Source organism: Mesoplodon bidens (genome assembly GCF_964165515.1).
Source record: "Mesoplodon bidens genome assembly, chromosome: 5".
NCBI lineage: Eukaryota > Metazoa > Chordata > Mammalia > Artiodactyla > Ziphiidae > Mesoplodon > Mesoplodon bidens.
The window spans coordinates 2,282,909-2,310,741 of NC_138161.1; the positions used below are offsets into that span (position 1 = coordinate 2,282,909).

Below are 27,833 nucleotides of genomic sequence, written 5' to 3' on the forward strand. Positions count from 1 at the left end.
ACAGGAACCTAAAGCTTTATTTCCCCTAGAAGCAATGGTTCAGTACTTGCTAATCTAGTGTTTGCAGTGACTTTCTATAGTAATAATGAGCATTAACTGTGGTTGGATTTATGTCTGCTATTTCATTTTTTTGTTTCCTATTTCTCATGTCTTTTTTTGTGTGTGTGTGGTACGTGGGCCTCTCACTGTCGTGGCCTCGCCCGCTGCGGAGCACAGGCTCTGGATGCGCAGGCTCAGCGGCCACGGCCCACGGGCCCAGCCGCTCCGCAGCATGTGGGATCTTCCCGGACCGGGGCACGAACCCACGTCCCCTGCATTGGCAGGCGGACTCTCAACCACTGTGCCACCAGGGAAGCCCTCTCATGTCTTTTTTTTTTTTTTTTTTTTTTTTTTTTTGCTGTACGCGGGCCTCTCACTGCTGCGGCCTCTCCCGTTGCGGAGCACAGGCTCCGGACACACAGGCTCCGCGGCCATGGCTCGCGGGCCCAGCCGCTGCACGGCATGTGGGATCTTCCGGGATAGGGGCACGAACCCGTGTCCCCTGCATCGGCAGGCGGACTCTCAACCACTGCGCCACCAGGGAAGCCCTCATGTCTTTTTTGTAATTGTGTTCCTTTAGTCCTTTTCTACTGCTTTCTTTTGCTTTTAGTAAATATTTTCCAATGTAGCAACTTTATTTCTTTAATGATTTTTTCATCATATATTTTTAAGTTTCCCTTTGCTCTAGGGTCTATCATGTATTTATGTTAACTTATCGGAATCAACTTCCAATTTATACCAACTCAATTCCAGTTATATATAAAAACACTGCTCATTTTTATACGTAACTCTATTCCTTCCTGTCTTTTTTGTCCCTCCTGTTATAATATTTCATCTTAAAATGTTAAAATTCCAAGAATATGTTGTTATAATTATTACTTAGTATACTTTAATGATTTTTAAGAAGCTTAGAGAAGAAAGGAATGCAAAGCTTTTGTTATCCTAGCCTTTTTATCATTTCTGGTTCTCTTCACTTTTTCCTGTGGATTTGAGTTCTCATCTGCTGTAATTTCCTTTGCCCAGTACAGTTTTGCTCCCATGTACCTCCTTTGTGCTGATGTTGTCAAATATATTGCATTTCTATAGACTATAGGCCCCAAAATACATTGTATACATATTGTTTTATACAATATGCTTTATACATATATTGTTTTATAAATTGTGTTAAATCAAGTAAGAGAAGAAACAAGAAAAAATTATGCACTTGTATTGTCTTTTCTAATTACATAATTAACTTTACTGGCATCTTTTTTTTTCCTGTGGATTGGAATTTCTGTCTGGGTTTACTTGCTTTTAGCCTAAAGAACTCCACTTAGTATGTCTAATAAGATGAGTCTGCTAATATCAGATTCTCTGTTTTTATTTATCTGAGAATATATTTTTCCTCCATTTTGAAAAATAGCTTTTTTGCATAGGATTCTTGATTGACAATTTTTACTTTGAGCATTTTGAATACATGGTCCCACTGCCTCTGGTCTCCACTGTTTCTGATGGAAAGTCAGCCGTTAATCTTACTGGGCTTCCCTTGTGAGTGACTCAGCATTTTTCTCCTGCTGCTTTTGAGATTTTCTCCTTGTCTTTGACTTTTAGCATAGTTAGTATGATATGTCTGTGACTCCTTTGTGTTCAAAAGACTGAAGTTCATCAAGCTTCCTGGATGTGTAGATTAGAGTTTTTCACTTTGACCGTTTTAAGCTATTATTTCTTTGAGGTAATATTTCTCCATTGCAGTCTGACTGCCATGTGGTCCTCCAGCAGAGTCCCCAGCCCCACCCATCAGAGGTCAGTGAGGCCTCACCCTGAAGCCCACTGACCCCCAACATGTCCCTGATGGAGCCCTGGCTATTCTTGCAGAGGCCTGCAGCCGAGCACATCACCAAGGGCCCTGCCCTTGCCCCTCAGAGTACAGTGGCTGAAGAGAGAGGACACAGGGGACCATGGCCAGATGTCACTAGGTCCCAGGTGTAGACCGAGCACTGGGGCATGGGCTGCTACACACTGTGCAGGTGTCTGTGGACAAGGCTCCATGGACAATGAGGCTCTGCTACTGAACGTTTATTATGACAGACTCCAGGAACTGACAACAGAGGGTCAGGTCACAGCCACCACATCCTTCTGCCTGTGAGGGGGAGTGCTTGAGGGAGGAGATCTTGTCCTAATTTGCACCCAGGGGCTGTAGGAACCCCTGATATTGTCTGGAGCCCCCTGATATTGTAGAAGAGAAGGAAGGCGTGAGCATTAAGACTCTATCAGGGGGGGTTCTATAAAAGTTCACGCTGCAATGAAGCAAAAGGCATTTGCCCCCGTGGTCATTCTCTCTGCGCTAGCCTGCGTGTGCATCCCTGCCCCTCTCTGTGAGCCAGTCTCTGCCCCAGGAGGACACTTGTCCTCACACCTGCCCCAGGGCTCACTCCTAGTGGACACAGGCCCCCTCACCTCCCCCAACAATCAGCAGCATCTGCTCACAAAGTGTATCCCACCCTGTGGCCAGGCCAGTGGGGCATGGCCAGACCTGTCCACACCTGAAAACACCTCCCTCGCCTCAAAGCCCAGATTCTGGGATTGGTCCTCCTTGTCCCTTCCTTTGGAGCAGGAGTTTTGTTTCCAAGAGCAGGTCCTGCCCCCAGAGGAGCAGAGGGCTGTCACTGACAGGAAGTCACCTGACTGCTGCTGTCCCTGCAAACACATCTGGAAGACTTCTACCGTCTGTCCTCTGGAGACAGACACAGGTCAGGAGAGCCCCGCCTCCACTCAGGAGCCTCACCAGCCAAAGGCATTTACAAAACAGAGCCGGACACTAAACAAAAACAAGGAAGGAAAGACTTCACCAAGTTGCTGCCATGCCAACACACAACACAGAGGACGGCTATACAGCTGGACAGCCCTGAGCACCTCACACACACACACACACACACACACACACACACACTCTCACCCTCCTCCAGCCACCGCCCCCACCATGGCCGCGTCCACCCTGGCCGTCTGCTCCAGCGCCCAGAGCTACGGCAGCGGCTCTGCCTGCCTGGTCCCTGTGACTCCTGCACCGGCTCCTCCTGGCAGGTGGACGACTGCCCAGAGAGCTGCTGCAAGCCCCCTGCTGCGCCCCCAGCGGCTGCGCCCCGGCCCCCGCCTGACCCCCGTCTGAGCCCCAGTGAGCTGCGTGTCCAGCCCCTGCTGCCAACCAGCCTGCACCAGCCCCTGCACGGCTTCGTGCTGCCAGCAGTCTAGCTGCCAGCCCCCCTGTTGCACCTGCTCCCCCTGCCCCCAGGCCTGCTGTGTGCCCGTCTGCTGCAAACCTGTTTGCTGCAAGCCTGTGTGCTGCGAGCCCGTGTGCTGTGAGGCCGCCCCCTGCTCAGCCCCCTCGTGCTGCCAGCCCACCCCCTGCCCTCGTCCTGCCGCAGACCCTCCTCCTCCGTGTCCCTGCTCTGCCGCCCCGCCTGCTGCGTCCCCACCCCCTCCTACCAGCCCAGCTGCTGCTGCCCGGCCTCCTGTGTGTCCCTGCTCTGCCAGCCCATGTGCTCCCACCCTGCCTGCTGCATCCCTGCCTCAGTCTGCTGCTGACTGGGCACACTGCCAGCTACTCCTAGGGCCAACCCTGAATTCCATCTGAAATCTCTGCAGCCTGGTGCCCAGTCTGGGATCTCCTTCTGCCCCAGAACCACCCACTCCCACAGCCTGGGCTGAGTCCTCACTGCCCAGCTGGCTCCCTGGACTGGCTCCTGGCTTCCTCTAGACCCTGCGTCTCAGCAAGCATCCTCCTCTCCATCCTTGTCAGATCGTGGATTTTGTTCTGCCCTATGTGAGGGGCCTGTTAACAAATAAGGTCATTGTCAGGCCCTCTCCAAGACCTCGAGTGCGTATCTGTGGAAACCCTGGGGAAGAGCTTTGATGTGGAGTGTGGCCTTGAGCTGCGTCCAGGGCAGTAGGACCACTGGGCAGGGCCAGACCGGCCCCCCCACACTCTGCCTGGGCACCCTGCCCTAGCAGTTCCCCTGCAGCCTCCACCAGTGAAGGACGGCAGCAGGCAGGTAACCAGGCCCTGGGTCTCACACACTGGGGACTTGGAGCTTTACTAGGGACAAGGGACACTCCGTTTAATAAAGCATCTGCCTTGAAGGCATAAAGCCCACTCCAGAAACAGCTTCAGACAGGCTGGGGCCAGCTGCTCTCCAGTGCCCTGGGCACGAGGGTGAGTGCTTCTCTCTGTGTGAAGAGGCCAGGAGGGAGAGAGCCACGTGCAGTGACGACAGAGCCTGTGTTAGTCACGGTTCTCTGGAGAAACAACCAATAAGACGTGTGTGTACATATGCAGAGAGGTTTATTTTGAGGAGCCGTCTCACATGATTGTGGAGACTGGCAAGTCCAAAACCTGCAGGGCGGGCTTCCCAGGGAAGAGCTGGTGCTTCAGCTCGAGTGCAGACATGGTCTGCTGGCAGAGTCTCTTCCTCCTCTGGGGACCTCAGTCTTTTCTCAAGGCCTTCAACTGATTGGGTGAAGCCCACCCATGTTTTGGAGGGCAATCTGCTTTACTCAGAGTCCACTGATTTCAATGTTGCTCTCACCTAAGAAATAAGTTTGTCATGACATCCAGACATGTTTACCCAAACAACTGGGCACCACGACCTGGTCAAGTTGACACATGAAACTAACCATCACTGGGACCGATAGCCAAGGGGGAGGTGGGATATTTGGAAGTGGCAGGTGTTCATTGGGTGATCCCCTCAGGAATTCAACTATTAAGGCAGGTTGCCCTCTTGGGAAATACAGGGAGGAGGGAGCCACCCTGGCCCTGCAGGGACAGTGCTGGGCAGGCAATCACCTGGAGGACATGGGTGTTCCCCAGCGAGCAAGGCCTTGGCTGGGGACCTCAAATGTAACTGTTAACTCTTATAATAGCTACATTTAAAAGTGAAAAAAGAGACAGGTGAAATTAATTTAACATATTTTATTTAACCCAATATTATCCAAAAAGTTACCATTTCAATACGTGTTACTAAAAGCTGCTTTTAAAATGCTTACAGGTTCACCATTTGTTCAATATTTTTCTGAAGTGATTTTTGGAAGGAAAAGAGTCTAGGCATTTTGTTCAGTCTTAGTTAAAATTTAAAAGCCCACTTAATATTCCTATTTAATGATTTAACATATTTTTAAAATATTTATTTATTTATTTTTGGCTGCTTTGGGTCTTTGTTGCTGCACGTGGGCTTTCTCTAGTTGCAGCGAGCAGGGGCTACTCTCTCTTTTTTTTTTTTTTTTTTGCAGTACGCGGGCCTCCCACTGTTGTGGCCTCTCCCGTTGCGGAGCACAGGCTCCGGATGTGCAGGCTCAGTGGCCATGGCTCACGGGCCCAGCTGCTCCGTGGCATGGGGATCTTCCCGGACCGGGGCACAAACCCGTGTCCCCTGCATCAGCAGGCGGACTCAACCACTGTGCCACCAGGGAAGCCGCGGGCTACTCTTCTTTGTGGTGCGCGGGCTTCTCATTGCGGTGGCTTCTCTTGTTGTGGAGCATGGGCTCCAGGCGCGCGGGCTCTAGAGTGCAGGCTCAGTAGTTGTGGTGCACGGATTAGTTGATCCGCAGCATGTGGGATCTTCCTGGACCAGGGCTTGAACCCATGTCCCCTGCATTGGCAGGTGGATTCTTAACCACTGTTCCACCAGGGAAGTCCTGACTTAACATATTTATTGAGCACCTTCTATGTATCAAGCACTGTTTCAGGCACCAGGGATAGAAGGCTGAACACAACAAGAAAAATTCTTCTCTAACGGAGTTTACATTCTAGGTGGGGGAGGTAACAATCAATAATAAATAATGCAAAAATTTTAAAAAGTCGGGAAAATGGGTAGGGATTGTTGAGAGGATCTTGCAGTGTTTTAGTATTAAATATTTAGTGTTTATCAGTGTTTTCAAAATACTTCCAGAGATTAAAACCTTTATCTTTGTACCTTGTTGTTTTTAGTAAGTTAATGTAGCCATATTCTTATCGTATCACTTATATTGAAAGAAGAGAATCAGCTGTGCATGTCCAGCAAGTTGAAGATCACATTAAGAGTAAATCCTGTTTCCATTTGCATACAGTCATCATTTGTTTATTCATCACTGCTGATCCAATCAGGAGGTAGTCCAGACTCTTGATTTTCCCCGTTGTTCCTTCTGTAGCTCATCCACCGGCCTTTGCAGCATATTCCAAGTGATCAAGGAAGGCATTTGTATTCAGGGATTATGACCAACTGTTCTGAAAAGTAAATTTGAAAACAAATGACTTAAATGAGTTTTATTTTGATTAAATGGTAAATTTTGGTAAATTTTGATTAAATGAGTTTTGAGGTAAATTTTGATTGAGTTGTTTAGGACCTTGAAGAATTGTATAATAACTCATCCCTACCTGTATAGAGCAAAGTGGGAACAGAAAAATAATCTACTCTGCATTTCTTATGCTTCCACATGTCGGGTTTTCAAAAAGTTTTACATCCATTTGTTTGTGGATATTTTTGGTTTACTTAGGAATATGACTTGTGGTAAGATGCTCTGTTATTCTTTCATAAAAATGGGCCCTTCTGTGTATCAATACTAAGAATTGTTCTAGGCACCAGAGATACAACAGTGAACAAAACACGTTTCTTCCCTTAAAAAAACAAACAAAAAACGGAACATGTGGTGCTGGTTACTTTTCAAGGGCTCAGTAGCCAGGTGGCTCTCACATAGACAAAGCATCTGATATTGATAAAGTATTGGAACCTCACCAGGGTCATTGCCTAGGAAGGATCAGACTCTGCACATAGAACCCATCTCGCTGACTATTTAGACTTGTTTCCCCTTCTTAGCACCCACGCCAGCCCAACCCCCCAGGTGCTCCTGTCTGCTTCATCACTTGGTCATTTGTCTTATTTCTTTAAGTGTTTTTTTCAAGAGGGAAATGTGAGTGGAGTACTTTCTAAGCTCTTGCTTATATGAAAATACACTGCTGTTCTCTTTACTTGAGAAAGATGTAGTAATTTGAAAAAAGATCACATCAGCCTTAATCCTGGATGTTCCCCCAGAAGCTCTGTGTCTTTCACTGTTTGGTGGGAGGGGGGTCCGGGGTCAGCCCTGGGGGGCTTCATTTCCAGACTATGTGCTGTTTCTTCCTGCACGGCAAAGGGGCTGCTATTAATTCTGTTCATTGAAAAACTGCCAACACATGTCTAGGGTGGGTGGGCTCTAAAGACCCGAGGCTCTTGAAATTCATGAAGCCCTTCCGGTCCAAATACACACGCATCTTTGTGCACTCAGCTCAGAGTGGCGCATGCTCACTTTTGTCTCTCCTGTTTGATCCCAGCCGTGCCTTCTCCCTCCCTAGCGAATGGACTGTCATGTTCGGTGCTGCCGAGACACAAGGTCCCTTTATTACATTCTCTCTCATCACATTTGGGGTTTCAGCTTTTACCTCTGTGATTTCGAGGATCCCCGCCTGGCCTAGAACAGGTGCTCACACAGTGCTGCCTAACCCCACAGCTGGGCCAGGGCCGTCGTGACCGTCACTGCTCCAGACGTCGACCTCTCCACCAGGGTCAGCCCATGCTGACGTTCTGTTCCAGGCTCCCCAGGACCACATCTTCCTGATCCACGAGGGAAACTGACTGTTGCCTGGACTTTACTTTTGGGTGTTACCTGGGGTCCACGTCTCCACTGCTCACACGCGGGGTCTCCAGGAGGAGACCCTCTCCCTCTCTCTGGGTCTTTCAGGGCATCACCTCTGAGGGAGGCAACCTCGGGTAAAGAAGGGCAATTTGCTCAGCCGAGGAGTGTGGGGTGCACAGCGTGTGCCGAAAGGCACTTGAGTTTGGGTGAAATGTTGATGAAAACGGCTCCCGATTTACCCTGCAGTCCTGCGTCCCTTTCACGGCCCCAGACTCACTCAGACACCTGTGAGCACTGTTTCTTGAGAAAGTTTCACTGCAGGGTCCATGTCCGACCATGCCCCACTAACACTCCTCTCGGGCGTGCTAGGCTGGGCTGTGAGGGCTCTGGGCATCCCTCACCTCCTGCTGGCAGAGCCTGGGTCTCACATCAGGCCCTGCTGGAACGTGACCCTAGACCCACTTTATGGTCCAATCCTCTGAACCACTTGCATTTTATAAGATGGGCCAATGTCACTTTACACTTAAGATTCTTGTTTTGTTTTGTTTTTTGGCTGTGTCGGGTCTTCGTTGCTGCGTGCGGGCTTTCTCTAGTTGCGGCAAGCGGGGGCTACTCTTCATTGCTGCACGCGGGCTTCTCACTGCGGTGGCTTCTCTTGTTGTGGAGCACGGGCTGTAGGCGCGCGGGCTCAGTAGTGGCGGCATGCAGGCTACACTTAAATTTTAAAATGCTTAAAAGTTAAACTGATATTAAAAGTACCCCAAACACAGGAGAGATGGAACAGAATTCATCAATTTAGAGATGTGTTCACCTCTAAACCGCACTCAGCATAATCTTGCCTCAATATTTTCCATAACTTTCTGGAGCCAAACAAAGGAGTGAAGGGGAAACATCCTGCAACTCAGGATATTTACACTGACAAGTTTAATCAGGGAAAACTATTGTAGAAACTACACCAGCACTAATGAGGGGCTCCTGCAGCCAGCTCTCAACCCCAGGGAGGAAGGGCAAGTGTGGGAGCCCCCTGCTGGGACAACACAAGCCAGGAGCTGGATATAAAAGCCCTGCATCCCTGAGTACACCCCCCCCCCCCCCACACACACACACTCTCACCCTCCTCCAGCCCCCCCCGCCCCCACCACGGCCGCGGCCGCCGTGTCCGTCTGCTCCAGCGCCCTGAGCTACGGCAGCGGCTCTGCCTGCCTGGTCCCTGTGACTCCTGCACCGGCTCCTCCTGGCAGGTGGACGACTGCCCAGAGAGCTGCTGCAAGCCCCCTGCCGCGCCCCCAGCGGCTGCGCCCCGGCCCCCTGCCTGACCCCCGTCTGAGCCCCAGTGAGCTGCGTGTCCAGCCCGTGCTGCCAACCAGCCTGCACCAGCCCCTGCACGGCTTCGTGCTGCCAGCAGTCTAGCTGCCAGCCCCCCTGCTGCACCTGCTCCCCCTGTCCCCAGGCCTGCTGCGTGCCCGTCTGCTGCACACCTGTGTGCTGCACACCTGTCTGTTGTACACCTGTCTGCTGCAAGCCTGTGTGCTGCGAGCCCGTGTGCTGTGAGGCCGCCCCCTGCTCAGCCCCCTCGTGCTGCCAGCCCACCCCCTGCCCCTCACGCCGCCGCAGACCCTCCTCCTCCGTGTCCCTGCTCTGCCGCCCCGCCTGCTGCGTCCCCGCCTCAGGCACATCCTGCTGCTGACCGGGCACGTCCCCCAAGGGCCAGCCGGGCTCAGGTCCCCCCATGACTTGGTCCTCCCAGCCTCCCTCAGTCCTGACCTGGGTTGGGCGGCTGCCCCCACTCAGGACAGGGTCCCCTTCGTCCCCACTGTCCTGGCCTGACTGACCTCTGATCCTGCCCCGGGAACCCCGACCTCGCTGCTCCCCGGGCTTCTGCCTCCACCTGCCTCTGGGTCACCTGTCCCCCACCCAGTTCCTCTGCCTGCGTCACTTGGCTTCGACTCCCATCCTGTCAGTGCCTCCTCGGGCACCTGGATAAATAAACTCACTTCATCACATGATCCGATTCCTGTCTCTCACCTTCACTTGGGGGAACCACAGGGTTCTGACCAGACACTGGTCTCCTCCAGCCAGGAGTATTCCTAGGGGTGAGGGACTGAAACCCCAAAGGTCAGTGGCCTGACCCCTCTGGGTGGGGCCCCTGCCATCTCCAAGAAGGTCAGCACCTGCTCAGGCTCCGGGGTCCTGGGACGTGAACATGGGGGAGTAAAGATGCCTGCCCACCCGGAGGCCCTGGCTGTGACGTCACCATCCTTCCCAGCCACCCGCCTCACGGGCCCAGCCACCACTGTGAGCATTCTGTCCTACTGTGTCATTTCCACCCACTCCATGCACTTCCTGAGACTTGGCTCATGGGAAGGCTCCCTTCACATGGAAGATAAGTGCAGGGGCTACACGTGTCCCCTCAGTGCCCGGAGTGGCCAGAGGCCGTGTGACCCAAGCTGTGCAAATTGGTTTTGCTAAATTAGGTGTTAAATTAAACACCTAAGGAGGACCATGGAGTTTTCCCACTTCTTTAGTATAACAGTTGCGTGGAATTCACTCATAGTTTTACGTGGGCAAAGACTTGCTAAAAACCTATATTCTATATTTAACGTATCTGCTTAGCATTCAGGTTTAATCACTTTCATTTCTTTATGCTTTTTATTGTGTTAGGCTAGAAATGAACAGACTCTAAATTGCACTCACGTACAGTCAAGTATATATGGTCTCTCCCTGGTCTGATCTGGAAAATGATGCGCAGCTAGGGTTGCTGGCATTTGGAGATCGCGATAATGGCGGGTGGCGTGAGGTTTTTAAAATTGTGGTAAAATACACGTAACGTGAAATTTCCCATTTTAACCCTTTTTAAGTACACAGCTCAGTGGCATTAAGGACAGTCACACTGTTGTGCAACCGTCACCACCGTCCCTTTCGAGAACCCTTTTCATCTTCCCCAAACTGAAAGTCTACATGCATTAAATGACAGCTCCCCCGACTGGCCCCCAGCCCCGGCCCCACCGCCCACCGTCGGCCCCTGTGCACCCGGCTCCCCCAGGGACCTCACGTCAGTGGATCGCACACTACCTGTCCTTGTGTGTCTGGCTTACGTCACTGAGCATCACGTCCTCAAGGTTCCTCCACGCTGACGTCACAACTTCCTTCTTAAGGCTGAACAATATCCCATGGCATGAATGGGCCGCATCTTAGTTACCCATCTCTCCATCGATGGACACTGGCTGCCTGGACATTTTAGCTATTGAGAGCAGTGCTCGCGTGAACACGGGGGTACAAACACCTCTTCAGGACGCTGCTGTCAGGCTTTTGGGCAGATTCCCAGAAGTGGAACTGCTGGGTCACGTGGTAATTCCACACGACTTTTGTGTATAACCATACTATTCCTATACTATTTCCTATAACCGCTGCACCATTTTATTGCTGCCTTCCCACCAACCGTGCACAAGGGCTCCAATTTCTCCTCATCCTCACCAACACTTGCAATTTTCTGTTTTACTGATACTAGCTGTCCTCATGGGTGTGAGTGGTGCATCTGGTTTCATCACAGACCGTGGTTACTGTCTCAGGCGCTGCGGCCCAGAGACCCGCCCTCACCTGCCCCCTTCACCTGCCCCCCCTCACCTGCCCCCTTCACCTGCCCCCTCACCTGCCCCCCTTCACCTGCCGCCCTCACCTGCTCCCCTTCACCTGCCGCCCTCACCTGCCCCCCTTCACCTGCCCCCTCACCTGCCCCCTTCACCTGCCGCCCTCACCTGCTCCCCTTCACCTGCCGCCCTCACCTGCCCCCCTTCACCTGCCCCCTCACCTGCCCCCTTCACCTGCCGCCCTCACCTGCCCCCCTTCACCTGCCGCCCTCACCTGCTCCCCTTCACCTGCCCCCTCACCTGCCCCCTTCACCTGCCGCCCTCACCTGCTCCCCTTCACCTGCCCCCTCACCTGCCCCCTTCACCTGCCGCCCTCACCTGCCCCCTCACCTGCCGCCCTCACCCGCCCCCTTCACCTGCCCCGCCCCCGCTGCCCCCTCTCTTGCAGAAGAACGAGTACCTGTTCACGGTGGTGGCGGAGGAGCGGGACTCGCTGCTGCTCGGCCTGCGCTACTCGCCCACCCAGCTGCACTTCCTCTTCCTCAGGGAGGACGCGGCGCGCGCCTGGCAGGCCCGCGTGTCCTTCCGCGGCCCCGCTCTGACGGACGGCCAGTGGCACACGCTGGTCTTGGCCGTGTCCGAAGGCTCCTTCTCCCTCACCAGGGACTGCGGCCTCCCCGTGGACATGTAGGTACCGCGGCGCCGGAGGGGTGGCAGGGGGCCGGGTGCTGCCGGCAGGGCTCGCAGGGCGCACGCTGGCCCGCGGGCCTCGGCCCAAGGCCGCTGGGGTCAGGCTGGAGGAGGAGCGCCAGGCTCATTGGCTGGTGGACGTGGAACGGTCCCGCCCCCCAGAGAGGCGGCGAGGGGCGGGAGCGCCCGGCGGGGAGGGAGCCGCAGCCTGCCCGCCGGGGCTGGGGGGTGGGACTTGACCCATCAACGCGGCTGCGGAGTCGGTGGCATCGAGGCAAGGCCCAGAGGAAGGGCAGGGTGAACTCGGGCACCAGGATCCCGAAAGGAGCTGCCGCCTGATTGGGGCCCAGGCCTTGCTTTGTGACTTTCAACCCATCACTAACCTCTCTGACTCAGTTTCCTTTTCTGGGACGAGGGAGTAAATATTCACCAGAACACCAAGTAAACGCGCGGAATCACCTCAGTAGCTTTGACGCAACCCCGGGCACTCGAGAGCCCGAGCCCAGCTCTTGTCCTTGCCGTGGCCTGGTCCCCACGGCCTGGCTGCCGAGTAAGCTGGGCCGGGACGACCCCCACCGGCCCTCAGCGTCCATCCTCGCCGACCGGGGCTCGCCACTCTTTCTTTTTTCATCACAAATGGTCCATTTACATTAAATCTGTCATTATGGCAAATATTCCTTTCAAAGGTAGAATCTCACTCTGCTTTGTTATTATGAAACTTGTTGGAATAAAAAAGTCTCCTTAACACTTACACACTGTTTAAACATGCCTTTATCACAACTTCTCCCCACCATGCCCCCAATACACTGGGGCCTTTACAGGGAGACGGCGTCTCAGGTGGGAGAGCCGGCGGTGGGGCAGTTCTGTGGTGGGGGCCGTGTGCAGGAGGACGAGGCTGGCGGTGCGGGTGCTGGAGCTGATTGCAGAGCCGCGGAGGGCTCACACCCGGACCCAGGAAGCCGGGGAGCTGTGCTCGGAGCACAGGCGTTCTGGGACCTTGCCGTGGCCAGCTGCAGACAGACAGCAGACCCAGGACGGAGCAGGTGCTTTGACTAGAGGACGTGGCATCATGGTCCGGGAGGTGCTGGACAGTGGAGAGGAAGCACACACCTGGCTCTTCCCCCCGAGGCTCCAGCCACGCCGTCCCCTCCAGGAGGTCCCACGTCTTCCCCATCCCGAGTTGGGCCTCCACTTGCACCTCAAGACCCAACTCCAGCCACATCGTCCCACACATCCCGGCTCACCACCGAGGTGAACCCCGTCTGGCCCCGACATCATCTGTCCCACGGCCCTGGGCTCAGAGGAGGGGGGCGGGCTGGGGGCCCCGTGCCGGGAGGAGCCACTGGAGACCCCCGTGACATGGAGAGGGGCCACTGAACACCTCCGCAGCACACGCTTTTGTAGAAGACCCTTGTCCTGGGGCAAAGAGCGTCCCCCCAAATTCACATCCGCTAGAACCGGAGAATGGGGCCTCATTTGGAAATAGCATCTCTGCAGGCGTAACCGAGCTAAGCTAAGGAGTAGGTTGGCCCTGACCCAGTGAGCTGACAAGGAGGCATGGAGGAGAGCCACACGATTCAGCCACAAGCCAGGAAACTGCAGGAGCCCCCAGCAACTGGAAGAGGTGGCAGGACCCTCCCCTGGAGTCCTCAGAGGGGGCACCCCCAGCCGACACCCTGATCTCAGACCTCTGGCCTCCAGCACTGCGAGAGAACACACTTCTGTTGTTTAAGGCGCCCAGCCTGTGGTACTCGTTATGGCTGACCCCGGACACTGACACAGCCTCAGGCGGTGCTGCCCCCATCCTTTTCTACGTAAATAGGCCATGACCCTGCTCTCCCATGGCCCTAAAACCATCCTCCAATGTTTTCAGAATGGCTGACATGCCCTTCCCGGCCACCCTATCGGTGCAAGGAGCCCGGTTCTTCATCGGCAGCCGGAGGAGGACCAAAGGCCAGTTCACGGTAAGTATGGAGGACCTGCCTGCCTGGACCTCCCAACACCAGTGCTCCTGGGGGGCTGTCACCACTGGTCTGGCACCCCAGTTTGACACCGTTGTATGTGCAATTGGGAATGGGGAGCATAAAGGTTCAGTGGAGTCCCATGCATGCCGGGCACACTCCCACCACAGGGCCTTTGCACCTGCTGTGCCCTCCTCCTAGACATTTGTCCCACTCCTGCCATGGCACACTCCCTGTGACTTTGGAGCCCTGCCCTGTGCCCTCATACCATGGAGGGCTTCCCCTCCACTCTGAGGAGATGACACCCACACCCAGCCCTCTCATCCCCTTCCCCAGATTGTCTTTGTAGCCCTGACCACCTTCAGACCAGCTGTGTGTTTGCTCATTGCCTGTCTTTCCCTTAGAGTGCAGGGGAGGGGGGGGGACCTTGCTCCATGAGGGTAAGGGCTTTTGTTTCTTGCCGTGTCCAGTGTAAAGAACCATGCTCTGAATGTTTACCGCTGGCATGCTTGGATGGATGGATGGATGGACAGACTAATGGACAGATAGATGAATGGTGGACGGACAGATGGATGGACAGATAGGTGGGCAGATAGATGATGGATAGATGAATGAACGAATAGGCATTTGGGTGGATGGATGGATGGACAGACTAATGGACAGATAGATGATGGATGGACAGATAGGTGGACAGATAGATGAACAGATGTATAGATGGATGGATGAATGAATGGGTATTTGGGTGGATGGGTGGATGGACCGATATGGACAAATGGATGAATGGATGGATGGACAGATAGGTAGACAGACGAACGGATGGACATATAGATGGATGAGCATTGTACCCAGTCACTGTAGGGTAGTCCACAGGAAAAATCCCTTCCGTGGGGTAATCACCTTCGAATGGTGCACAGCTCTCCACCACTGCTCCCAATGCCCCCCCTTACCCAACGGGCTGACTCCTCTCTCCTGGCTTCAGAGCTTAGACCCGCACCCGCATTTCCACCCCTCCCTCGGGGTCTGGGTGGGCTGAGCCCAGTGGGCGGGGCCCCCTCCAGCAGTGCAGGTCTCAGTGCGCTGTCCCTCTCTCTGCAGGGCCTGGTGAGGCAGCTGGTTCTGCTGCCCGGCTCAGACGCCACCCTGAGGCTCTGTCCCTGCAGGAATCCTGAGCTCGCCCTGCTGTCCATCCCCCCTATCCTGCAGGGACTCACGGGGAAGCCGGAAGATAATGAGGTGCTAAAGTATCCCTATGGTTAGTAGGCCACAGCTACCCGCTCCCCACGCCGACACTAGACCCTGGGAGCCTTGTCATTTCCAACATCCCCAGGCACAAGACAGGAGGGCGCTTGGCACATGGATGAAGGGAACGCCGGGGCCTGACGCGGATGGCCCCGCAGGGAAGGCAGATGGTGCCGCCAGACCCGCCTCCCTCCCAAGGGCGCCCCCCATGGCTGTTTAACCCCCACCTGCTCGTCCCGCCTGGGACCTGGGGCTGAGCCTACACATCTTGCGTCCCTAACTCCCACCTGCTGCCTGCTTTGCCCCCAGAGCAGCGTTTGGGGCCCTTTCTCCCCTTCCTCTCCAACAGACATCAAGCGTCAGCACCCCACCCCCGTGGGGACCCCGACCTTCGTGAGGTTCATTGCTGTTTTCTGGGAGCCCCCCAGCCTAGAGTGTCCCCAGCTTTGCACCTCCCCAGTGTAAAGTTAGTGTTGACGGTTTATTTAAGCCACATCCCCTGCCATGGAGAATCTGAAACCCCTCCTCCCTACTAGGGAGGCGGGGAGACAGCCCGACCCTCTCTCGAGCCTCACGGTCCTTGCTTCATGAGTCACGGGAGCCCCCTGAGCAAGTTGGCCCTTAGACCCAATCCTGGACCCATGTCCCCAAATTCCCAGAGGCACACGGCCTCTGGGTTGTTTGCCGGGCCTCGGGCAGGAGTCCGGCCCCAGGCCTCTGCCGGGCAGTTCAAGAGGTCGAGGACGTGCTCAGTGTCACAGACTGGCTGCCGGGGCCTCAGCGCGGACGTTGCTGTAAAGGTGCCAAGTGGCACCATCGGGGTGAGGGCTGGACCTGGGATGAAGCCGTGATCCCCTGGGTCAGGGGTCAAGGGGCCTCAGAACTAAGCAGAACGGAAGTTGGGTGGACGCGTGCCAGCGAGTCTCAGATGGAAGCGGAGGGCGGTGCGGCGTGATTACTCAGGGCTCTCAGAAGAGCTGAGGCCACGGGGAAGAGCTAGGTGGGCGGGAGGCCGGACTGCAGGGGCACCTCCGCGTCCTGTGTGCAGACGCCCCAGGCAGGCCACGGGCTCTCGGGTCTCCCTCCCTCCCCGAGATCCTGAGTGGTTCCTGGCAGCTCAGGGGGTGGAGGTGAAGGTGAAAGCAGCAGCGCCTGGGTCCGGGGTCACCTGACAGTCTCGCCTCTGCCCTCCTCCGGGGAGCATGTGCCCACTGGACACCCATCTTCCTGCCTCCCCGCAGAAACTGACATGAAGGTGACGCTGGGATCCCGGCCACCGTGTACCAAAGCGGAGGACGCCCAGTTCTGGTTTGACGCCAGCCGCAAGGGGCTATACCTGTGCGTGGGCAGCGAGTGGGTCTCCGTGTTAGCAGGTGAGGTGGGTGGGGCTCTGGGGACCTCGGCGTCTTCTCAGAGCCAGTGATACTTAGGGACAGGGACGATCTCCCCACAGAGCAGTGAGCCTGCGTGCTTCACCTGGAAATGTGTGCCCTCCTGGGCCCGACTGGTAGGCTGGCAGGCTCTCAGCTCCCGAGCTGTCTAGGGGAGACCATGAGCCTCCCTGATGGGGCTGGCCCCGCTCCAGGAGCCCCACCTGCTCTCTTTACCCTCTCTGCCCGCTCGGGTCAAGATTGGCTGCGATGGTGCCGGGAGCCCGGGAGTGGTTGTGTTGGCGGGGAGGTGAGGAGAGGCTCCGTGATGCTCCCCAAGGGGGTCCTCGGGAAATGGGAACTGGCTCCAGGGGAAAGTCCCTGAGCCGTGGCCTCTGCTCTCTAGTTCCCATCAGGGCACAGCCTTTCGTGGAAGCTGCGAGCCGTGGGGAACGTCTAGTAGGGACCTGACATGTCAATTCTACCCAACTAGTATCCCCGGGGGCTCTGCAGACCCTAAAACCTGTGCGGGGATGAGAGGCTCCTTTGCCGGGCCTCCTGGTGAGGGCGGCACGGCACTCGAGGCCACAGTGCTCCGGGTCGTGGCCCAGGTCCCTGGGGTCGCACCCCTGGACGTCCGTCCATCCAGGCTTCTGTTCTGGGAAGCATTAACTGGGTCTCTGTGTCTCTATCACAAGCCAAAGAAAGGCTGGACTACGTGGAGGAGCATCAGAGCCTGTTCACGAACTCGGAGACGCTGGGTATCGAGGTCTTTGTCATCCCCGAGGCCGGGCTCTTCGTGGCCACGGCCAACCGGAAAACCACGTCCGCCATCTACAAATGGACCGACGGGAAGTTCTCCTCATACCAGGACATTCCCACGCACCAAGCACAGTCCTGGAGACATTTCACCATTGGAAAAAAGGCAAGTCTGCATTCAGAGACTTTCTTGATCCTTTTTACCTTGGAAAAACCCACAGAGCCCAAAGGTTGGGGCTCCTTACATAGATTTTATGGGGAAAAGCACTTCTACTGGTTTCGAAGCCTCATGCAGGTTTTAAATGCCTTTTAAAGTCAGGCACGGCTGGGTCTCTATGTCCAGAAAGTCTGTCTGGCTTCCGCAAAATAGAGATCAGCCCATGTCTGAGATGCTCCCCAGCTCCGTGCAGACCCACCACTGCCTCCTTAAACCGTGGAGATAATCTGACCTAAACCAGTCAGCAGGGCGGACATCACGTCAGAGTGAAAAGAGGCCTCCCTTCCCAGCCTTCCTTCGCTCCATACACACTGGGGACACGTGAGGTCCTAATGGAGGGGGCAGGTGAGGAGGGTGAGGGCCGGGCCCGGAGGCCTTGGGTGGGAAAGCCTCGTGGGCAGCCTCCCCTTACTTCCGCCAGGGCTGTGTTGAGCAGAGGCCCACGGGTCGGGGCTCAGAGGGTCATCCCCTGTGAGAGTTTTCCCTTACCTGCCCGTGCCCGCCCCCAAGTCGCTTGCTCACTAACACGTGTGCCAGGTGCAGCCCTGCCCTCACCTGGGCCCCCCCGACGGGGGACAAAACTGAGCAAACCAGACAGACCTCTGCTCCCCGTCGCTGCCGACCCTCAGGGTCCTGTGCTCCCAGCCAGCCTGGTGAAGGGGTGACTAGCCCTCTGGTTTTATGGTTGATGACATTTTAAAGGTTTATATTTTTTCATTATAAAAAACAACTTTATATCAAAGAAAAATTGGGAATTTTAGAAAACTAAGAAAAAAGTCTGCCCCGTCCCCTAAGCAGCAGCAGAGTGTACGTGGGGCTGCTTCAGCCGCCGTGAGCGTGCCCCACCCCCGGGCCTCTGGCTCCCGCCTCAATCCCACGACCCACCATCTGGCCTCCAGCTCACGTCACACGTAGGGCGTTGCCATGTTGTCCTCGACTGCGTGGCAAACCTGTGCTTCCTGAGATAGCAGGGCGTTACGATCTTTCCTCTTCACCTGGAGGATGAATGAAATGATGAAGAACAGTTCTGCGCATAAAGTTTTTCCTGGGTTTGGGAGATAGGAACGGAGCTCATGGGCTGGTAAATACGGACGCGGCTACGGGTTTTCATGTAATTAAGATCTGGAGAGTCAGTCCTGGGTTCTTGGGCCTGCCCCAGGCCGTCAGTCCCCGGCTCAGCCCCAGTCCTGAGGATGATATTCAGAAGCCTCGAGTGCCGGACCCCTCGCACGTATCACGAGAACGCTGTCCTGGTCCTCTCCCCAGATCTTCCTGGCTGTGGCTAATTTTGAACCGAATGAAAAGGGTCAGGAGTTCTCTGTCATTTACAAATGGAGCCAGAGAAGGCTGAGGTTCGCACCATACCAGAGGGTCCTCACCCACAGCGCCCGGGACTGGGAGGCCTTCGAGGTGGCCGGGGAGCACTTCCTGGCCGTGGCCAACCACCGGGAAGGTAAGGGCTATGGCCTGGACTCCAGGGCCAGGGCGGGATCACCTGCAGGGTTCACTGTGTCTCATTAAAAATGTATAATAAACCACACGCGGCCCGTGTCCTCGGGCTTGGCAATCTGACAGTAGTGTCTGAGGGTGGACACACCTGAACACCCCCTCATCTGTCCAGGTAGGGGCGTCCCTGCCCTTATCCATTCTGGGCACAAACTCTGTGGGATGCGGTGGGTGCAGTGGGGGACAGTCCTGGGAGGGTCTGGGAAACCTGGCTTCTGGGCCAGGTGACTGCCCTAAGTGACCACAGTGAGCCCTTCCCTGCCCTGTAGCTCTCGGGGGACAGGGCCCGGGGGGTCAGCCAGCCCTGCAGGGCACCTCTGGCCTCGGCAGGCTCTGCGGCTCAGCGATCACCTGAGTCTACACCTGCCGGGGAACTCTGGCGAGGGGGCGGGGCCAGGGAGGAGACCCCACCACTGCTCATGGGCAGAGAGGACCCCAGGAGCCCACCACTCAATACCCCCCATGGCAGTGAGTGTCCCGGGAGAGGCTGGCCCAGCCCTGGGGGTGGGTGAGGGGCTCCAGGGAGCACGATCCGGACAGGCCTGACCTGCGGGGTGGGGGGACGTGAAGGGGATGGCGGACCGTGTGAGGGGTGAGGCTGGGGAGGGCGGGGGTGTCCCCTCCAGCATGCTGCAAGGCCTCAGGGGGGTCTGGAGCCGTCCAAAGGCAGGACCCCCAAGGGTTCTCATCGGGGCACAGAGGCAGGAAGTTCACATGAAGGGCGTTGTCACTGTTGGGGGCCGGGGGAGGGTGCAGGAGAGCAGGGCCTGGCTGGACTGGACGGGCTGCAGGGCCTGGGGCAGGGTCCGGGTGGGCAGGGTCTTGCCAAGGCCTCCACGAGGCCACAGAGGCCCGTCTCCCTCCCTGCATGGCGCTCGGCTTCCAGGCGACGACCACAACATCTACAGCGTCATCTACAAGTGGAATCCAGGGACGCGGCTCTTCGAGGCCAACCAGACCATCGCCACGTCGGGCGCCTACGACTGGGAGTTCTTCACGGTGGGGGCCTACGCCTTCCTGGCCGTGGCCAACGCCTTCAACGGCACGTCCACGCAGCTGCTGTCCCACCTGTACGTGCGGCTGGGCGGCCGCTTCCAGCTCTTCCAGTCCTTCCTGGTAAGGACCCTGCGCTCACCGCCGGCCCTGCACCCCTGCCTGGCTCCTGGGCCACGCGGGACCTGGGCCACACAAGCCAGGACCAGGGCCCCAGCCCGGGCCTCCGCGCCCAGACGTCTCCCCAGGATAAGGCTCAGGCCGAGCCCCTGGGACCCCAAATATAGCCTGGGAGCCCTAAAATGTGGCGGGAGGGCTGCCCTGGCATGGAGTTTCTGGCAGCCCGGCTGCTCAGCTGGGTCCCCTGGCCCCTGGGGGCCCTCACAGTCTGATCCACCTTTATGTGGGCGCCAGGCTCTTGCCCTGGAGCAGCAGGCAGCTGGCCTCTGACCTGGCCAGCACTGTCCACCTTCCCTGCAGACGCTGAGTGTCCCTCAGCTGGTCCCAGCTGTCGTGGGCTGCCTGGAGGGACCTCTGACTGAGGCAGCGAGAAGGCTTTATTATGTGGCGTGGCCCCAGATGCCCGGCTGAACCACGCATGTGCCGCCGGGTCCCGGGCTAGTGGGCGGCGTTGGCGTCCCCTCTTCACGCCCACCGTGGTCTAGGGTGACGATATGGGGCCCCAGCCCTCCTCCCACCTTCCCTCGCCCTCCTCCCTCCAAGCCACCCAACTTGTCCCTCTCAGCGTCAGACCCCAGGCCGAGCCCCCATGGATGATGCTAAAATCGAGAGTCACTGTCGGCATTTGCACCGTCCTGGCCGCGTCCCAATGTCGTCGCGCAGCACCAAGGGCGCGGCTGTGATCACTCCCTTCTCAGTGGTGTCAGTGGTGGGGTGACCTTCGTGCCAGCCCTGGGGACAGTCCCTGAATGCAGTTCAGACTCTCATGCCACAAGCCCACCACACATGGCTCACTTCATACGTGGACCCCATGTGCTGCACATAATGTTTTTTGACAAGTTCCTAATTGCTTTTTCCGAAGTCCCTCCCTCCCTCTCCTTTCCTTTTTGGGGAGGAAAACCCCTGTCTCTGCACATGGTCACGTCCCCTGGTTTCTTGCTGGCCATCCCCGTCCCCGAGAGCCCCTGTGAACACCACGTCTTCAGTGCCTTCTGAGTTTCCACCCGCGTTTCGGTGCTCCCATCGCGTCTGCAAGGTCTCTGGCCGGTGTGTGCCCGTGAAGACCCCTCTTTTCCCATAACTCCCCTCCTGGGCCCTCCTGCCTGTGCTGTCTGGGCTGACTGTCTCTAGAACTGACAATGGTCCCCTTTCTGGAACTTTCCTTTACCGCCATCTTTGGCTGGAGCCACCGTGTCCAATTCTGATGTTCAGTGTTCTGGTTGACCTCAAGGACACCCTCCCCCCGCCTTCCAGGTGCTCCCCGACCCTCCCCAGCGTCCCTGCAGCTCAGCCAGGTTATGTAACCAGGACCAGCCAATGGGTGTTGAGCAGAGTGAGCTCACGTCAATCCTGGGCTGAGGGTGAGAGCTCAGCCCTCGCCCTCGGCAGCCACGTGGGCCACAGGCTGGGGGAGCCGCGACCTCGCCGGCTTCATCCCAGTGAGAACCTTCTGTGGCGGGAAGTGTGGACACTCATGGTGGCTGCATCCTTTACCCTGCCTGATGTACCGCGTGCAGGATTTTAGGGTGGAAGTGTCCTTGGGAACACTGCGGGCAGCCCCCTGCCTCCCCAGGTGCCTTTCCTTTGACCTTCTCTGCCCTCTGTGCCCACAGGTTTCTTCACAGTGGTTTCCCGTGCTTCCTGTCTGATTGGTCTCAGTGCCCTTTCAACCTGAAGGCGTGCATCCCCAGGCCTGGGAGATTTTCTTAGTTTTTCTTGATTGTCTCATGTTCCCCTCTCTCTAGAATGGTTAGCCAGCTTTCGAATCTCCTGGATTGAATCTATCTTTTCTTTTTCTACAACCTAGAAGCTTTCCTTACCTTTATTCTCTAATCATGCTGATGAGCATCTTCTTGTAATGCTAGGAATCATGTTTTTAATATCCAAGAACTCTTCCCTTTAACGGCATTCTGTATTTACTCTATAAGTGCGGTATCTTCTTGAATACTTCTGAAGATAATTATAACTTTATTTTTTTAAGAGTTTGTGTAATTTCTTTTCTTTTTAAGTTTATTTATTTTATTTATATTTATTTTTGGCTGCATTGGGTCTTCGTTGCTGTGCGCAGGCTATCTCTAGTTGCAGCAAGCGGGGGCTACTCTTCATTACGGTGCACGGACTTCTCATCGTGGTGGCTTCTCTTGTTGTGGAGCACAGGCTCTAGGCACGTGGGCTTCAGTAGCTGTGGCTCGCGGGCTCTAGAGAGCAGGCTCAGTAATTGTGGCTCACGGCTTAGTTGCTCCACGGCATGTGGGATCTTCCAGGACCAGGGCTCGAACCCGTGTCCCCTGCATTGGCAGGTGGATTCTTAACCACTGTGCCACCAGGGAAGTCTGATAATTATAATTTTTAAAAATTCTCTTCTGTTCCTAGAACCAGCTCAGTTTCTTCCAGTATGAGTGTATGTATATGTTGTAGCCTGACTCTCATGTTCCAGGTCTTTTATAAAACATCTGGAGGACCCTTAGTTTTCTGTTTATGTTTAATGTTGAGCCTGGCAGTGGGTGGCGTTGTCACTGGCCGCTGTGCCCCGGGGAACTGGGGATCTGGTTGAGACCCTTGATGAAGTGCCCTGATGAAGACCTTCCTAAACTGGCCTCTTGCTCAAATGTAGGCGAGGCTGGATCACAGTGTTGGCAGCTACAGGATGATAATCTCCAAGATGCACTCCCCAAACAGCTGCAGGAACCCTCTGCATATCACATGCTTGGTGTGACAGCCCTGCTAGGGACCTGTGTGGTTGACCAGAAGGCCACTTGCCGGGCCTCTGTGCCAGGCTGCAGGACTGTGCACTCTGGACACCACAGGAGTCTGCTCCCCTGTTCCACCGGCTTGTCTGCTAGATATTTGGAAACAGTCACCGCAAGTCTCTCAAAATAGTCTTCAGTTCCTGCCATTGTCCCCTGTGCGGTATGTTCCAAATCCCAAGGAGATTCTGGCCAATCTCCTTGAATGCATGCACCCCAGTGTGCCGGCTCCAGATATGTGAGACACTGAAACTCTGCATTTCAGGCAGCATCTGGATTCAGCTCCAGTCTGCACCCAGCCCTGCCTTAGGCCTCAGATACAGAAGGGAGGCCGGGGCCAAGGGGCAGAGACGGTCCCAGCTGAGCTAGGGCGGGGGCCATCCGGGTTACATGACCTAAAGGAGATCCAGCCGAGGGGTGTGACGTCAGCTGGAAGAATCATCCACAAGGGCGGGCGAGAGCAGGACCACAGTGGCTGTGAGAGCGCATGTCTCTGGCCAGCGGGCAGAGCCGACTCTGGGGGCTGCGAGGGGGCACTGCTACCACCCGAGCCCACAGACGACTGCGGGGCACTGCCTGAAGGCTGCCTTCTCTTATGACCCGTGTTTCTTCACACTCGATGAGTCCTCAGAACCCACAAGATCCCACTTTCATGTTCTGCCAGCATTTTTCATACTGTGTTTTAATCCTCTTAGGTCCTGGAGATGTCTTCATGTGTTTCCACTTGATTTGGAGCTTTGCACCATCTCTCACGGACATGGGCTTTGAAGCAGGAGAGGCCTGTGCTTTGAAAGCATGTGTGGGTGGAGAGGTGCCCACATCACAGGGAAACCTTTCTGGTTTCCTTTCTGGGCAGGGGGCGCACGCCGGTGTTTGCGAAGCTGTGCACACTGACGGTGCTGGGAGGGGTGCTGGGTGGGGTCCCAGGGCTGCGGGGTGAGTTCAGCTCACCAGGAGGGCCCGGGCCGTGCCCACGCCAGGTCTGTGGCTCAGGTGTACGTGGGAGGCTGGCTGCCCACCCTGGATGAATTACTCAGCCCCACCCTCCAGACCTCCCCACCTCTCCCACCAGGAATTCTGGAACCTTCCTCAGGTGGCAGAGACCACAGCTCCAGCCACTTGGCCTCGCCATCTTGGACCAAAGGAGGTCCGAGCGGGGTGTGTCCAGGAAGGAATGGGCTCTGTCCACAGAAATCCAGCCTCCAGCCACTAGGATTTCTGCTCCCTGAGCTGTCTGGCTGTGGGGTCTGTGGTCACAGTCATCACGTGTAGACCCAGAATGGAGGGGCTGGGGGAGGGGAGAGGGGAATGCTGGACCAAGATTTGGGCTTTATTGCCTGGGAGGCGGGGCTGATGGAGGTGCCACTGGCAGAAAACCGAGAGCAGCAGGAGATTCAGGGCGGGGGTAGGGGGCACAGCCGAGGGCTGACAGGGGCCAGTGAACCCCAGGAAGCCGTGCGTCGGGGCAGGTGGAGGGGACAGGCAGAGGCGCTGCCCAGAGCTATCAGTGGGTGTCTGGGGATGAGGGTGAAGCTGCAGGCTTGTCAGAAACGTAGTCTCCACCAGGAATGTAGACGTGCAGAAACGAAGGAAAAGAAGGAGGCACGTCTGTAAGGAGGGTGGTGTGAGAGCGCCCTCAGCGGTCAGCGCCGGGAGGGGCCGGGCTCAGGTGCTAGCAAGGGCCCTGGCGTTTCCTCTTGCGCCTCGGGTGTGCTCCGTGGGGCAGGAGCGGGCAGTGGACCAGGCAGCCTGGGGAGGAGCAAGGTCTGGAGGGGCTGCTGGGCCAGGGGAGAGCTGGAGGGACACCCCCTGAAGCCTCCTAGGATGGGACCCTCACCCACCTTAGCCGGCTGCCCACAGGGAGGATGGCAGTGTCCCCCCCAGGACCCTTTGGGGGACTGCCTGCCTTCCCCAGGCAGCGCGCCCCGCCCCTCCCTCCCCAGGCACTCCCAGACCTTGGGTCTTTGCTGCATCAGAGCTGGAACCTGAGGGCCTCCTCCCCAGCAAGCGATCCGCTGGTTACCGGGAGCCCACCCACCCTCAAGGGAGGCCGTCAGGGCTTCCAGGTGCTCCCGGCTGCCAAGTCCTGGAAGCACCATCGTCCCTCGAGGTGCTCCAGAGCCTGCCAGACCCGCAGCCAGGGGATTCCAGGGCAGAGCTCCAGGGGAATTCCACTCAGAAGGAGGGCGGGAAGGGCCCACCAGCCCAGCAGGTGCCTGGCCTCCTTGCTCCGGTGCCAGGCGGGGTTTGGCAGGTTGTTTGATGTGGGAACTGCTTCTTCTCTCCCTGATGAGTCCCTGATGCGCGTAGAATCCAGGAATGGCCCGACGGCGGGGCCTCAGGCCGCTCACGCCCTGCCCAGGCTGAAGCAGCCCTGGGTGGGGACGGTCCCCCATTGGCTTCCGAGCGGGGGGAGCGCAGCCTCTGGCTGAGGGCGCAGGTGCTGGTCCCACCCTGCGAGGAGAGCTCATCGCAGCGAGTGACTTTGAGCCAGGGGGCCCCATGCTGGTCTCTGCCAGCCTCTGGCGGATAAAATACAGGACACCCAGTTCAATGTGAATTCCAGATAAACAGCGACTCATTGTTTAGTAAAAGCGTGTGCATACACATACACTGAAAAACCATTGTTTATCTGAAATTCAAATTGAATGAGGCGCCGCGTACTTGCTGTATCTGCGCAGAGGTAGGGTGAGAGCACACCCCCCCACCCGCTCCGCCCGCGCTAAGCCACGCCCACCTGGATGCTCCTCCCCACCTCCCTACCGCTGGCCACGCCCCCGTCCTTCCTCCTCGGTTCCTGGCCCTTTTCTCCCCGTTTCCCAGGCCCTGACTGCCCCTTCACCGACCCCCATCTGCATGCCTCTCCCCCTCCGCGCTGGGGCTCAAGGCAAGTGAGCTGAGGGTGGGGTGAGCCGGAGCTGGAAGGCAGCCCTGGCGATCCGCGGGATACCCCGTCTTCAGACCAGCCCTGGCCCCTTGTCCTGTGTGGGTGTGGTGTGCACACGTGCGTGCTTGCAAGCGTGTGCATGTACATACACAATGCATGTGTGTGCATCAGGTATAGGGTATACAGGTGTATACATGTGGGTGTGTACATAAAAACTTGTGTGCCTGCAGGTATGTGTGCACATGTGTGCTTGCAGGTATGTGCACATGTATACATTTGTATGCATGCAGGATTGTGCATGCAGGATTGTGTGTAAAATCGTGTCCATGCAGGTGTGTGCACGTGTATACACAGGTGTGTGCATGTGGGTGTCTTGTGTGTCTGCACACGTGCACGTGTGTGCAGGTGTGCGTGCGGGTGTGTGCGTTTCCCACTGACGTGGTCTCATCAGCACCGGGGTGGGAGGAGCCGGCGATCTCACCCACCGGCCTCTCCGGTGGTTTCTGCGACCTGCCAGAGCTGGCGCGCGTGTCACTGCACACTCGTGCGGGTCTTTAACGTCGGTCCTCTATGAAGCGGCCACAGAGCAGATGAGGCTGGTGGCCCCGCGGGCCCGAGTGTCCCCACCAGCTCGGAAGTTTCCGGGTGACCCCAGGGGACATAGTGCCACCTCCGGAGCCGCGGTGAGGAGAGGACGCCACTGCAGGAAGGCCTCTGCCCAGCTCCTGGCCCGGAAGGGGTTGGCAACGCCAGGTGTCCTGGCCCCTGTCCTTGTCCTCGTGTGTCACTTTTAGCTTGAGCTCCCTTGTTTCGGCTCCTCAGGACGGGCCCAGGCCTGCTTCTATAGCAGCGACTCTGCCCGGGACTGGGGCTCCGCGAACCGGGCGGCGACGCCCTCTGCTGGGCGTGGAGAAAACACCAAGCCGGGCGACCGGGCCGGGTACCGGACCCGCCGGGGCCAGAGGGCGCGTTGGGCGGCGGGGACCCATCTACAAGCGGGGAAGGGACCTCCGAGGAGGGGCAGTCATCAGACCCGCCCTGCCCGGTCTGGGTAAAGAAAAACGGAGCCGCTTCCCACGTGGGGTGGGGATGCGAGTGTTCCTCCAGCATCGCTGGGCATCCGGTGACTAGCTCTGCCCCCGCCACGACCACCTGCGTCTGGGGACCACGGTGTCCCCAGGAAGCAGCCCGGTCCCAAGCCTGTCCGCTGCGTGGCTTCCAGGCTCGGTTCCTTGTCCGTACAACCTGAGCTGTTTCCAACTTTTCACTATTATGAATAAATCTACTAAAGGCATCTCATCAAGGCTTTCCGTGGGCAAATTGTTTTTATTTCTCTTGAGTAAAAGCCTAGCAGTGGAATTCTGGACCATAAAGTAGGCGGATGTTTAACTTTGAAGAAATTGCCAAGCAGTTTTCCAAAACGATTCTACCATTTCACACACTCCCCCGAACAGCATGAGTTCCAGCCACCCTGCACTTTTGCCAACACCGGGTTTTGTCTGTATTTGCAGTTTTACTTGTTGGGTGTGAAGCGGCACCGCAGTGTGGTTTTTAAGTCAAAATCCCCTGGTGACTAGATGGCGGGTTTCCATCCACCTGCTGGCTTGCTAGAGTCCCCTTGCGAAATGCCTATTCAAGTCTTTTACCCATATTTTATTTTATTTTCTGCCTTTCATTATTGATATGTAGGAGTTCCTTATATATTCTGGATACAAGCCCTCTGTCACATACATCGTCTTCTATCTCCTGTTTTATGTATTGATTCAATGTGTTGTGCAATTGTGTGCTCTGGTAATCACAGTATATGTATTCAACTTACTACAATCTATTTTTTATTAACCATGAGTCCCTATTAATATGTACAATTCAAATTAAATTTTTTAAATTTTATATTGGAGTATAGTTGATTGACAATGTTGTGTTAGTTTCAGGTGTACAATCTATTTTGAATTAATATTATACCTTACATAGAATGTAATAACCTTACAACAACATGATTTCATTTACCCCCACCCGTCTGTCCGGCTACTGTGAGCAT

The 27,833-nt window shown here is 56.3% G+C and overlaps 1 protein-coding gene, 1 long non-coding RNA gene and 2 pseudogenes across 4 annotated transcripts in view; 3 read left to right on the forward strand and 1 right to left on the reverse strand.

Moving 5' to 3' along the window:
* Positions 1-27,833, forward strand: part of TSPEAR (thrombospondin type laminin G domain and EAR repeats) — a gene marked incomplete at both ends in the record, with an annotated part of 60,157 nt that overhangs the window by 23,880 nt on the left and 8,444 nt on the right. Inside the window, 7 exons of the mRNA XM_081235843.1 lie at positions 11,695-11,933; positions 13,810-13,900; positions 14,993-15,149; positions 16,378-16,509; positions 17,205-17,431; positions 18,749-18,935; positions 19,875-20,104. Of these exons, the coding sequence (XP_081091969.1) occupies positions 11,695-11,933; positions 13,810-13,900; positions 14,993-15,149; positions 16,378-16,509; positions 17,205-17,431; positions 18,749-18,935; positions 19,875-20,104 (1,263 nt within the window). The remainder of the gene's footprint in view (positions 1-11,694; positions 11,934-13,809; positions 13,901-14,992; positions 15,150-16,377; positions 16,510-17,204; positions 17,432-18,748; positions 18,936-19,874; positions 20,105-27,833) is intronic.
* LOC308618261 lies at positions 2,999-3,732 on the forward strand (annotated as a pseudogene). The gene has a single exon. The product of its transcript is annotated as an uncharacterized misc_RNA (transcript).
* On the reverse strand, positions 4,999-11,797 carry LOC308618262. The gene is made up of 3 exons (XR_014015980.1): positions 11,707-11,797; positions 10,732-10,883; positions 4,999-6,274 (listed from the first exon to the last, which is right to left on the reverse strand). It is a non-coding gene; the product is annotated as an uncharacterized lncRNA (long non-coding RNA).
* On the forward strand, positions 6,548-9,346 carry LOC308617501 (annotated as a pseudogene). The gene is made up of 2 exons: positions 6,548-6,557; positions 8,783-9,346. The product of its transcript is annotated as an uncharacterized misc_RNA (transcript).